Source organism: Ovis canadensis, chromosome 26 (assembly GCF_042477335.2).
Source record: "Ovis canadensis isolate MfBH-ARS-UI-01 breed Bighorn chromosome 26, ARS-UI_OviCan_v2, whole genome shotgun sequence".
In the NCBI taxonomy this organism is placed as follows: domain Eukaryota; kingdom Metazoa; phylum Chordata; class Mammalia; order Artiodactyla; family Bovidae; genus Ovis; species Ovis canadensis.
The window spans coordinates 21,932,507-21,945,764 of record NC_091270.1 but is presented as its reverse complement, the minus strand read 5'-3'; the positions used below and the strand labels follow the sequence as shown (position 1 = coordinate 21,945,764).

Genomic DNA, 13,258 nt, shown 5'->3' with positions numbered 1-13,258 from the left:
GCTACAGCGAGTAAATGGGAGCCTCCGGAATTTCAGCTGATGACATACAGTACAGGGGAGAAAACAAACATTATTAAGAAAATAAATAGCACCACACACAGCTGTTCGGCAGAGCTGTTAGGACAAAAAAAAAAAAGAAGAAAAAAAATTGGCTGGGCAGGAAGGCAGCTTTTGGGAAGGCTGTAATAATATTTCTCGTTTTATAGCCCCATCTGCCTTTAGTGAGCCTGTCAGCAAGTCATTGACGGAAACTCAAGATTCTCTTTGAAACTGAACAGCTCTGAGAAGCAGTCAAGGCTGCATCCAGCCTCCATCCCCAGGCTGGGGTGCAAGTAGCGACTGCTGCCTGCTGCCCGGCGCTCAGGAAACAAGTGCGTGCTGGGGGTGAGTCTGCGCCCAGGGCAGAGTCTTCCCGCCTGACTGCCCCAGGGAGGCCCCGCTCGGCCCTGCTGGTCCCTCTGGGGTCTCCAGCTGGCTGTGGTGGACACGCCCGTCTTCCCCCGCTTCCTCGTGGTGCAACATTCAGCCCACCATCCAGCCCTGAAGGCGCTGCTCTGCTTTCACACTGACGCAGTTCTCCCAGGGCCTCTTCCCTCTTGGAGTTTAGATCCAGCTTCCAAGCGGCACTTTTCTTTTTGGTCGAATGTTCCCGTCCCTTCAATGAGCCCTTTCCCCCGGCCTGTCTCACAGTTCTCGTCCTTGGGAGAACGGGCGCTGCTCTGAGGCATGGAAGGCTCCTGGAGGTTCCCTCTTACACTGCCTGTGCCCAGAGAGGACTGGAGACTGTGTCACAGCCCCCCCGCAACCCCCTCCAGCGCCTGCGGTCCCCGTGGAACGGCCAGTGAGCTAAGACTGGTTCCTACATTTTTAAAAGACTGAAAAAAATCCAGAGAATATTTCATGACGTGGAAATTATGATAAGTTCAAATTTCAGTGTCAACGAATAATGCTTCGTTGGCACACAGCCACCTCCCATCCTCGAGGGTTTTCTCTTGATGGCTTCTACACTACGACGGCAGAGTTGAGCAGCTGTGACAGAGCCCGTGTGGCCCAGGAACCTGAAATACTTACTCCTGGACACTTTACGGGGCACGCCTGCCAACCCCCACTCCCCTCCAAGCCTCAGGGAAGAATTTCCACGTACCTACAGGCTGCCCACTGCACGCCTGGGCCGGAGGGCCTGGACAAAGGAGCACCCCCTCCCACCAGCGGCAGAACCGGTGCCCTGGAGGCAACACGCGCTCCTCCTGGGTGTCCCCTCCCAGGGCCGGGGTCTCCCCGCCTCACTCTCTCTGCTCCTCTATGTCCGACGCGCCATCACGCCCCCCAGCACCCAGCAGACAAGGACTACTTGTGGTGCCCGCTCTTTCTGCGGCTTCTTTTTAAACCACCCTGTTTGCCTGAGAAGCAGACAGATGATCTTGGAAACCACATGTGCGACATTATTACCTTATAATATACGCTTGCAAATGGGGAAGCAGTTTGGATGAAAAAAGCGCCCCCTGTGTTTCTGCTTCATGGTCAGCCAGAGAGTAACACAGCGACAATATCTGACAGTGGAAATTTTAATGGGAAGTGCCGGAGAAGGAAAGTAATATTTCTTGAGTTACATGCATTACTTCGTATCATTTTAACTCTAAAAGTGCTGCTGAGAAAGAACCCTCCTATTTTGCAGGTAGGGAAACTGAGGCTTAGAGGAGTTAAGCATTTGCTGCAGATCTCCGAGAATCAGGGTTCTAACACGAGTCCCGTCTTCAAATCCTACACGTGTCCCTCTGCAGTTAGTAGCCTGAATAGGTGTATCTTTAACTTGTTCCCTTAGTGGAGACCTTGCACCAAAATTAAGTTCTAGCTTCCTGAGCCGTCAAGCCCTTTGAGAATCTGGGGGCATCTACAAACCCCTTCTTAGAAAAATGACATGACCTATTTTATCCAAACATTCAATAACAGGACCCTGTGGGTGGATTAAGTGACAATGCCGTGCTGAGGGCAAGTAACAGCTTGAGATATCATAATAAAAATATCTGTCATTGCACAGGAGGGATGTCTCTGAAGGTCTAATCAGGTCTCTTGACACAATTCACTTGCATGATTACATGGACACTGGCCTTACAGGAGGACGAGGTCCACTGGGTCAGTGCTGAGCTGGCCACTGCTGCCTGGGAGGAATCTCATGCCCTTGGGCATGGACAGACCCTCTCAGGGGCTCCACGTAGCGGCGCCTCCCCCTGTCCCCGACCCCCACCATGCACACTGGCTGGTGAGCGAGCATACTGTCAGCCCCCAAACGTCAAGTTTTAGCTATTGAAGGAAGTACCCTGGAGGATTTATGGATCCACAGAATTGAAACAGAAAAACCTTGGGAGTTAACGCAGCCCTTGAATCTGGCAGACAAGGACTTTGGGGTTAATGAAAAAGAAGTGATTTGCCGGAGTCCAGCACTGAGTGGGACTGATTCAACTGATCCTGGATGATATGTTACAAAATGATTGGATTTGAGCAAATTCTGACCTAATAAAGGAGAAGTTCATATATGCCACTCTCAACTCCCTCTTAAATTCTGATTTTTCTATGGATTCTAATTTAGTGGACAATTAATCAGGCTAGTAATATATTAAGTTTACGTTAAGTACTGGAGTGGGTATTTTGCTTAAAAGATGAAATGTCAGTGCTCAGAAACTGACTTTCCTAACACAAATTGAATAAAGCGTGATGTTCCTATCCAGCTGTTTTAAGATGAAAGTTTTGCATACTTGGCTAAATGGTTCAAAAATCAAGTAATACCAACGAAACTATTTTCCCTATGAAAAGGCACAGAGTTTACAAGAGCGAGACTTCTTCCTCTTTGTTTGTAATAACAAAAATAAACCAAAGTCCTGACATATTTGCAGTATTTTTATTCCTAAAGGAAAAAACAGGAACTTTCATTGTACTTTAAAGCTATTGCCCCAGATATTTACCAGCTTTGCGCTGTGAAATCAGTTTCAGACACAGGAGACCTACAGGCTCTCTCTAGGAAACAGTCAATTAGGGTGGTGCCTCTGAAATACCCAGGGGTCCTGTAACTGATCGGTTTTTCCCAGAGGGCTTCTGCAGCATATAGTCCCGGTTGGACAGTACACATCAAGCCCGGATTTTTCCTGTGGCCTGGCTGGTGACCCCCCTACAGGAAGATAACGCGCAAGCCGGGAGGGCGGAGCCGCCGGCTGCACATGTCTGCCTGCTCTTATCAACTTATCATATAAGGAAAGGAAAGTGATTGATTCGGACCCTGACACTGGAGAATCTGGGGAAGAGAGACAAAGCAGCGCTGACGCGGGTCTGGAAGGCGAATGCAGCCCTCACGGGGAGCAGGGCTCTTCTCCCCACTGTGATCTGACAGTCTGCTGCGAGGCCAGAGAGGAGACGGCAGCAGAGACCAAGGCTGGGAAAGGAGGGAACAGGAGGCTTCCCTTGATGGACCTTGAGCCTCTGCCCCCGAGCCCCGCGTCTGAGAGGGCAGCTTAGCGCCGGGACTCTCATGCGCCTGGAAGTTTGCTGAGCGGGTGGTTTATTACCGACAGACAGAAAGAATGTGGCAGCTTGTTTTCTTGACTCTGAGCTGTGATCTGGCCGTAGCCACAGCCCACAGCGGCTCTCGGAAGGGCACGGACATCGCCGCTGGGAAGAAACAGTATCAGGTTCAGCACGGAGCCTGTAGCTACACGTTCCTCCTGCCGGAGACGGACCACTGCCGCTCGCCCTCCAGCGCCTACGTGCCCAACGCCGTGCAGAGGGACGCGCCCCTTGACTACGACGACTCGGTGCAGAGGCTGCAGGTGCTGGAGAACATCATGGAGAACAACACGCAGTGGCTCATGAAGGTGAGGAGGCGCCGCTCCCGGGCACGGCGTCGCCGGCTCAGGTTTCACTGCCAGCCCGGCGGGTGGACAGGAGGGGGCGGCCAGGGCAGGGGGGTGGTGGCTGACACCTCTGAGTGAACGGCCACTTGCTGTCTCCTGTGCTGCCCTGCAAAGGAGCCGGGGCTGAACAGGGACACGCTTTACTGGGAGACAGTGCTGGGATCAGTGGAGAGACGTCTCTAAGGTCAGGAATCTTTATGAACAGAGGAAGTGCCCTTCTCTGCACAACGTATGGGCTGTGTTGTTTGTGCCAGTGGTTTAAACTCCGTGACACCCCTTTATAGGGACCTTATAAACCGGTCGCAGGCGCGGGAGGGAAGCTGTGAGCAACATAGTGCCGGAGCCAGGAAAAACGTGACAATCGCCTTAATTACGGATACATAACGGATGGAGTAAAGTGCTTTACCAATTTCCTGAATTTATTTACTAAAATAGATCGGGGCTCCGGGTAAACGGGAGGAAATTAAGTAAAGCAGACCATCCATTTCTCAGAACCTCGGGGGTTTTATGCGAGCGCTTGTCATCTGTCGGTGGGGGTGAGTTTTGCCAGCGTGCCAGCAGAGTTAGTGGTGCAGCCCCTTCAGTTCCTCCAGCGGCTCTGAAGGTGACCCCATGCGGGGCGGGCGTGCAGGGCACCTGGCCGCGGTGACGCTGTGACAAGGTGGTCGTGTTCTTGGGGCTCCCACGAGCCCACTGCTTCAGGCTTTTCACAGAGAATTGGACTCAGGATACTGAAAGCTCAGTCTTGCTTTCACAAGCTATCATTTCCATACGTGAAGCTGTCTATACAAACCCCAAACCACCCTGAAGTTGTTCTTGTTGTGGGCTGTGTTTATTCTAAAGAGGGCTCAGACAGACTGCACACAGAGCTCCCTCACTGACTATCGCAGCGACATCGCACCACGGTGCTTGCACAGCAGAGGACAATGGCTTCAAGCCAGATGGGAACTTTTAACAACAACCCGCTTTCCCCCATTCAACTCTCTGCCCGACTCTTTCATTTCGCTGTAAACCTTCTGTTAGGACACGTTATCTTAATCTCAGAATAGACCTTGGCTCCTAATCTGTGTTTCTCATTAGCTCTCCTACCTTCAGAGAGGAAATGACCACGTTATTGCTTTGGTCCTGAGCCGAGATGAATGAAAGCCCTCTCGGCACTGCATTCAGTGTAACAAGAGGGGTCGCTTCAAATCAAAGAACAGAAAACAACAGAAATGTATCAGAGAGACTTGCCCTGTAATATGAGACTCATTAGTCCTGTCTGTGAGCATGATCCCTTCTGGGCAAATTCTCTTTCCTAAGAAGTTCCCTGTGGTGCTTCAAAAAAAAAAAAAAAAAAAAAATATCCTAAAATTCACAGATGTGCAAATAGTGATGTTAAACTTAGAAAGTATGCAGCCATACAGGTTCGCATGTTTGGAAGGCAAACTTCCATCCTCAACATCTGCTCGCGGGCTTCCTATTTCTTCCCAGGTTGCCCTGCAGCCCGCCGCTCGCTTAACGCCAGGGCTGCTGGACGTGGAGCGGGATGCGAGACGCTCTGTTCACAGTGAACAGTCTACCAGACCAGCGAGTCGTCTCTTAGGATACACAGTCAAGAAACATAAAAGAGTGTCTTGCCAAATTCAGGACGGCTGAATTATGTTTGCTTAATGAAGTCCACGTTAGGTATACCTGGAACTCCACATACAGAGCTCGTATTTCTCTCTTAGATAAACAACCCCCTGCTCCTCCATCTCTGAGATGCTGTTTAGAGAAGGAGGACCAGGAATCTGACACGAGGTGACCAACATTTTTTCTTTCCAGGTTCAATGAGCAAATATTTGAACAGTAGCACAATGGTGTTTCTAAATTCTCTCTTTAGCCGGCGAGTGACTTCGTGTTGATCTTTTCAGGGCTCACACCTGCTCTCTCAGCCTCTCCGGGTTATGCGCATGTGAGAAAGTCAGGGTGTGCGCTCGCCTGCTTTACTGGCTCCTGGTTTCAGAATGATAGCAGGAACGCCAACATGAGACCCGCTTACAGTGATTGAATGTAACCTCTGCTTGTTTTTTACTTCAGTGTTTTGCCACCTGTGATAATAAACACTGCGTTTCTCATAAGGGAGAAAATAACATGTAATGGGAAGACAGATAAGCCACAATGATCAACAACTGAACCCCTATTGATAGATTATGACAGAAAGAAAGGCACCATGCTGTGTTCTGCAGATTTCCTTTACTTCAGGGCAGTTTTTTTTTTTTCTTTTTATGATTCCATGCTTCCTTTCTTTCCCTGATTAACACTAAGAAGGAGAGAGGAAGGTGGGGGGAAACAACCTTTTAAGGTTTTAAGAAAACTTGCTGAGAAGGAAAATAAGACCAAGTGCCTGGTGAATCTCAGGGTAGATGAACACCATTTTTCCTTCTCTGTGGCTAGTAGCCCCTTGGGAGCTCGGATTAAGAAAGCAGTTTTGCACCTCATCGAGAGATGCCACTCTGCCCCTCAAGCCGGCCAGGCAGAGGAAGCGGTGGACTTCTGAATGAGCGCAGGGGAGCATGAATGAACAGCGCAGGGAAGGCGCCCTTACTGGCCAGCTGGGGAGCAAGGACAAGATCAATCGTGATGGTCAGGGACCAAGCACACCCAGAGATCTAGAGAGCACCACATGGGGTCACATCCCCTTGCTAATCCTGCAGCTATTCTAACCCTCTGCCCCAGGGACAGTAAACGCACTTTATAAAATCTGACAAACAACTTAGCAGAGTGCATTGTATCTTGTATCAAAATTTTTTTTTTTTGTTCTCAATCAGAAGAAACAGGGAAAGGAAATAAACAGTTATTTCATACTGATGAATACTTTAAAAGCTATAAACAACTGCAAAGCCTATTGTGCTTGCAAACAATGTTTTGAAAAATAAAGCTAATGCCTCTTAAGTTGATGCAGACATTTCCTTGTAATCTTATTATTTTTTTAAATGATAGAAGCACAGGCTGGGAACTGTAAACCTGAATGGAGATTCTTTTCTTTCTTTACAACCAAGGATGCTATATGCTTTCAACAGAGTATGAGAACTATTCGTTAGCTGAAATACAGGGAGCAGTAGTTGTGCTACTAAGAACAAAAACTATGGTTAAAGGGAAAAACTGATGGTGAGAGGCTCATGTATGTGTGTTCTTGTGTGGCTACAAAACCTGCCAGGGACTGATTGTGTGTATGTGTGTGTGAGTGCGTGAGTGTGAGTGATCTTGTGTGCCTACAAAACACTCCTCAGCCATATACCTAAACAAACAAACAAGCAAACAAATGAGAGCTTGGTTCATTAAAGGAAAGCAAGCAAACTCCATGCAGCCTCAGCCAAGGCTCTGGTGCTGCGGGGACAGACCCGCTGTTCCCACCACCCGCACTGCCCTTGTGCCTGAGCCACGACACGTGACTGTTCACTGCTGGAAGCAACTGCCGTGCCTTCATCAAGCTGACTAAACCGTCTAGGCAAGACTGTGAGCAGATGACTACCATTACTATTTAGTCAGACATTAGTATCATCATAATAAGGAAGGAGAGACGATGAAAGTTTCACTGCTGCAGGAAAAGCACAGCAGATTTAAGGCAGGAAAAGGCAAGCTTAGTATAGTGTTTACTGTATGACGCAGAGTACAATGTGTGCCTACCCACATATATTACAAAAAAATACGCACTTACTGTGTGGATAGTTTGTATTGCATACAGCATAGACATAACATCCACTTTCCATGGGCAGGTGGCCTCCACGTACTGAGGGGGGCTGTCTGACATCCTGGGTTAACGAGGCCGGTGTCCTCCGGGGTGAAGATGCAGGCTTGCCCACAGAGTCTCCAAGCAGGAAGTGGACCTGTGCACACACCTTCCACCATAGCTGACTCCTCTGTCAGACGCAGACAACCAGCTAGTCTTCATACTGTATTTTGAAAATTGGCTGATTTTAACCAATGTGGTCCTTTACAGTTTACAAACAAGTTGTAACCCAGGAGTCTACTCTCTAAGCCAGTTACTGCACTGTAGGCAACTTGAAGAGGATGTTGGTCACCTTACAAATGGTGATCAGATGCTCAAGCTGGTCCACAGGACTTACTTTATTCCATTAAGTAACTGAAACTTTGTATGTGTGTAATTGAAGAACAACAGTGCCAATCAATGCTCTCGCCATACGTACCTCTTAAGAATAAAACAAAAATGTGAGAGTAATATATGGGCCAGGTAAATTAAAAAGTTAAACAGTAGAAAGTAGGATGCAAATTCTGCTTCCTCTTGAAGTACAGGGCCCTTCCGTAAGATGAACACTGAGCGATGTATTTTTGTCGTTTACATGCCTGCTCAGCCGTGTCCGACTCTTTGCGACCCCATGGATTGCAGCCTGCCAGGCTCCTCTGTCCATGGACTTCTCCTGGCAAGGACACTGGAGTGGGTTTCTATGTGCTCTTCCAGGGGGTCTTCTCAACCCAGGGATTGAACCTTCCCCCCAGTCTAAGCCACAAGGGAAGCTAGCCCTTTATTGCGACAATTTAATATCAAAACGAATACATTTCCTTCTTCTTAAATCATGAATGGTGGTATTATACAGTGATCAGAATCTTTTCTTCTTTTTGGGGGGCTCACAGTGACAGAAAAAGAGGCTGAAAGATTTCATTTAGGGGAAAATCTGGAAGACGAAGGTAAAGGAGAATCTGGACTAAAGGGGTGTGTGCAATATATAAGAGAGGAAGGAGAGTTGGGGGCTGGAGAGGGAGGTAGAGAGGAGAACAGGGTGATGGAGCCCGTCAGCACTGGGAGGGGCCATCAGTGGGACGGCTGCTGCGACAGAGGCGGCGGCTCGCACGGTTCCACATCCTGGACCCCAAAGGACCCCAGGCCCGGGCAGCTCTGGAGGTCCTGGGCTGAGATGAAGAGGGCGATGCGATGAGTCATGAACACACACAGACTGCTTCCAGATCAGATGCTCATAATTTGCAGAGCATCTCTATTACTTACTGGTAATGACGACTCACCAAACTAGCCTTTGTCTCCTATAATTATAGCTATACAAACATATGCACTTGGTGTAAATATGTATGTGTGTATTAGTTGCTCAGTCATGTCAGACTCTTTGCCACCCCATGGACTGCAGCTTGCCAGGTTCCTCTGTCCATGGGATTCTCCAGGCAAGAACACTGCTGTGGGTTGCCATTCCCTTCTCCAGAGGATCTTCCTGACCCAGGGATCAAATCTGGCTCTCCCACATTGCAGGCAGATTCTTTACTGTCTGAGCCATCCATATAACTGTGTATAGAAAGTATATGTTATAGAACACACATATCTAAACCTATAAAATAGTTTACATTTTTAATAAAAAAATAAGCCACATATAAGTACTAAATACTGTGAATTGTATAGTACTGCACTATGTATTTATTGGAGAATAAAATCTTGGGTATAAGTGGACCAGCTCCCTGGTTGATACTAGTGGTAGAGAATCTGCCTGTCAATGCAGGAGACGCAAGAGAGATGGGTTCCATTCCTGGGTAGGGACGATCTCCAGGAGGAGGAAATGGCAACCCACTCCAGGATCCTTGCTGGAAAATTCCATGGACAGAGGAGCCTGGCGGGCTACAGTTCACGGGCTCACAAAGAGCTGGACACAACTGAGTGACTAAGCTTGCACATAACAGGGAGTTCTGATTCACGCTCTTCAAGGGTTCACTGGAAGTGTGCGTCTGTACATATTGTTTCCCCTCTATCTTCATTACATCTTTCCTTGACTTGAAGGAATCTGATAAGATTTTTCTTCTCAATTATTCTAGAACTCTTCTGGTATAAAGAGAGGCACTCAACTTCCCACTTTTATCACTGAAGCACTGGTTGTAATATAGTAACAGAGGTGGCACTGAATAAATTCAAAGCCGTTTGCACACCTTACCTCACTGTGTCCCAGAGATACCTCCTGAACACAGATGTAGCAGACACAACCCCACCTATTTTTAGCCACTCATAAACACGGTCAGGGAATATCAGTGTGGGCTGCAGTGCAGAAGTCTCTCCTGGGTCACCCGGAGAGGAAAAACAAACACGGAAAAGCACGCACATCCCTCCTCTGACAAAAAGCAGACTCTTCTGTGGGGCTGCAAAGAGCAGAAAATCACCGGGAGGGCGAGTGTGGGTGAGTATGAGTGCAAGGCCATTTCTCAGCTCATTAACACAGATGAGCCTCCTTTCGGGGTGTTTCACGTTCTGGTGTTTAGGGCAGGTGTCACCAAAGTCCATTTATTCGATGAGCAAATAAGCACTGAAGGCCCATGTGTGCCCAGGCAGTGCTCGAGGTGCTTGGGGGTGAACCAGTGGGGTGAAGACAAGGACTGGGGTCTGCCCTGCTGGGGACACGGGGCCTGACACCCCCACGCTCTTGCTGGAACTTGCGGTCAGAAGGCGGTAGTGCCACGCCTCCGAGTGAAGGGGGACAGTCTAGGTGCATGAGGGGAGGGAGGGGAGCCGAGGTATGCTGGGGGGTGGGAGGGGGCAGGGGGACAGTGCAGACAGGGTGGTCGCCCCACTGGAGCCTCTTTTATAAAACGAAAAGCAATCGAAACTGCTTCTGAATGGTCGCTTTTCCTGATTACCAAAGTAACAGGTGGCTGTGGGAAATAACACACACACAGAGCATGCGCTAGACACATGCTATGTAGCACTCAAAACAAGCGCCCTTCCTACTGAGCATATACATGCCCATATGGTGATGATGACTTAAAAACACGCTGTACACACTACAGTATTATATACCTATACCTATCAGATAACTTGTAATTCTTCTTTATTAAAAATAAAAAAGGAAGTGAGTCTGAGAGGCTAAGTAAGTTGCTTGACATCCCAGGTCAGTAAGAGAGGCAAGTCCCACCACCTGTGAATCCTGTCTTAGGACAAGCACAGGCGTTCCGGGGCACACCCTGGCACCCCAATACCAGGGTACTCCAGCAGTCTTGCAACATGAAGGCTACAGGTGTGGGCAACCTGGTTACCAGGCAGCGTTTGCGGTTTGTCCTGTGTGGGGATGGTAGCAAAGCTGCTAAGAAGAAGAAAGAAAGCAATTGGGAATGTTGTGTGTCTACAGGACTCACATGGAATTCCACCCTCGAGTTCAGAAGAGTGAAAACAAATTATATGATAACCAAGAGAAAGTATGGACATTCTTACAGAGCATGCATAAAATAACCCTCTTCTGGATGCTGAGTGAGCGTGACAGCTTGAATTTCACAGTACCACTCCAAAGTCCAGGCAAAGAAAATTCAGCCCCAGAAGAGTAACATGTGACCCGCCCTGTCCTCCACTGACTTTACGAAATGACTGGGGTGTATTTCCCATCTGGCATTCTACAGACAAATACGACCCCAAATAACTTGATGTCATACTATTCACATTTAAATGAAAAATTAATGTCAAGCTCAGTGATCTGATGAAATCAAAAGCAGTAAAAAAGATTTATGGGTAATGTTAAGAGTTTCGACACTGATCGGGATTAAAATGATTTTCTTGTATGGTTTGAGAATAAAGGGATAAATGTTCCTCAGCCACCTGAACTGACAGTCAGATGTGCTAGCTGTCTGTCTTTAAGTCAGTATTTCAATTAGATACCTGCCCATGAAACCTCCTTTCTTTTGTATCCTAAACTTGGCAAGCATTGCTGACTAAAGCTATGAAATCCACTGGAAATCTCTGAGAAGTGGGCCTAATCCCTTTACCATCATCACCCCCTTCAGCCAGCTAAAACCATTATCTTTGCGGCTCAACTAGAACCTAATTAAAACTTCCATAGGAACCTGCCTGGGGTGCCCAGGCTGGTAATTGCTTTCCTCCAACATCAGCCTCATTCCTTCCTTTGAGTCATCTTTTAACCCTCGAGAATTCCTTTCAAAATCTTTCTATTAACCTGACAACTTAACACTACCAAGCTTTCACTTCCAATGCTTAATACATAATAAACTAACAATCAAGAAAACTGAGTGTATACATTAAGAATATAAGCTGTCATTTTGAACCATGTGTGTGATTTTATATCTTTTCATGGACAGAGTGATTTTTAAGGGAAGAGGTATTCAGATGCAGAGGTCTTGGGAAATATAACACTTTAACCTGCTGACACAGCTTAGAGTTCCCCATTGTTTGTGTGTGCAGAGTATTCACAATGGTTAGTGGTCTTTAAGGTAGAGAATATTAAGCAAGTCTTAAAAGGAAGCCAGTGTTCAACCTCTCCATTTCTTGATTTTGTTACATTCTGTCTAGACCATATAAACAATCACGTATTAAGTCTTCTCGCAGGGAGAGGGATGATTCCACTGGGGTAACTTAATCTGCTGATTAATCTGGTGACAAGCCTGCCACCTATATGAGTCTTCACCATTCCAGGACACACACATTTGCACTTTTATTGCGGGCCAGCCTCTGCGTGTCATGAGTTAACGTTTAGTTATGGGCTGAGCATGCTTCCCACGGGAGGCTTCCACTTTGGCCGCCAAAAGCACTCTTCGGTGGTTTGTTCAAAAGCAGAGTTGTCTAACGTTAGGAACTTATGGGCAGGAGGCTACACCATCAGTAGAACCTGCTGAGTTGCTGTGACTTGATAAAGACAGTCTGACAGCCCGCCCCAGAGGAGCCTCTGAGGCCCTCAAGACCACCACCCTGATGGAAAAAGGTAGAGGTGAAAAGAACTTGAGACCATTTCAGGGGTTTCGTTTAGGCCCAAGACAGCCCCAGGAACTGAGCCAAACTAGGGCAAAGGGAGGGGGCTTCTCTGGTGGCTCAGCAGCAATGACAGAGACACTGGTTTGAGTCCTGGGTCGGGAAGATCCCCTGGAGGAGGGCATGGCAGCCCACTGCAGTATTCTTGCCTGGAGAATTCCATGGACAGAGTGGCCTGGCGGGCTACAGACCATGGGGTCGCAAAGAGTCGACACGACTGAAGCAAGTGAGCGTGCATGCAGGGCAAAGGGAATGACGTGTTCCCATTCTCTAGAATTTGGGATAAAGGCACTCCACACCAAAAGAAGAGATTTCCTAGAAACATCTGGTCAGATTCAAAGAAAAACAAATCTAAAATAAACCGTGTTTACACATGAGGTCCATGCTATCACTGTTAACAAGCGTGCCTTTGGGTGCACTTGTTATTTTCCTGCATTTTAGTGTCTGCATTAAACATGCAGATAACTATTGGGCTGGCCAACCCAATATATAACCCAGGACAGCTGGTTAGGTTAACGGGTGTAACCTGAAGCTACAGAGTACAAGTTTTTCATTTCATTTGTTCCTTCTTCGTAGTAAGTGATCTTAAGAAAAAAAAGAGGCCTAATTTTTTTAGAGCAGTTTTTGGTTTGCA

At 47.7% G+C, this 13,258-nt stretch overlaps 2 protein-coding genes across 13 annotated transcripts in view; one reads left to right on the top strand and one right to left on the bottom strand.

Annotated features, from left to right (window-relative positions):
* Window positions 1-13,258, bottom strand: part of MCPH1 (microcephalin 1) — a 230,181-nt gene that overhangs the window by 72,684 nt on the left and 144,239 nt on the right. The window lies entirely within an intron of this gene.
* ANGPT2 (angiopoietin 2) overlaps window positions 2,962-13,258 on the top strand; it is a 58,496-nt gene continuing 48,199 nt past the window's right edge. Inside the window, exon 1 of the mRNA XM_069573072.1 lies at window positions 2,962-3,863. Within this exon, the coding sequence (XP_069429173.1) occupies window positions 3,573-3,863 (291 nt within the window). The 5' untranslated portion in view covers window positions 2,962-3,572. The remainder of the gene's footprint in view (window positions 3,864-13,258) is intronic.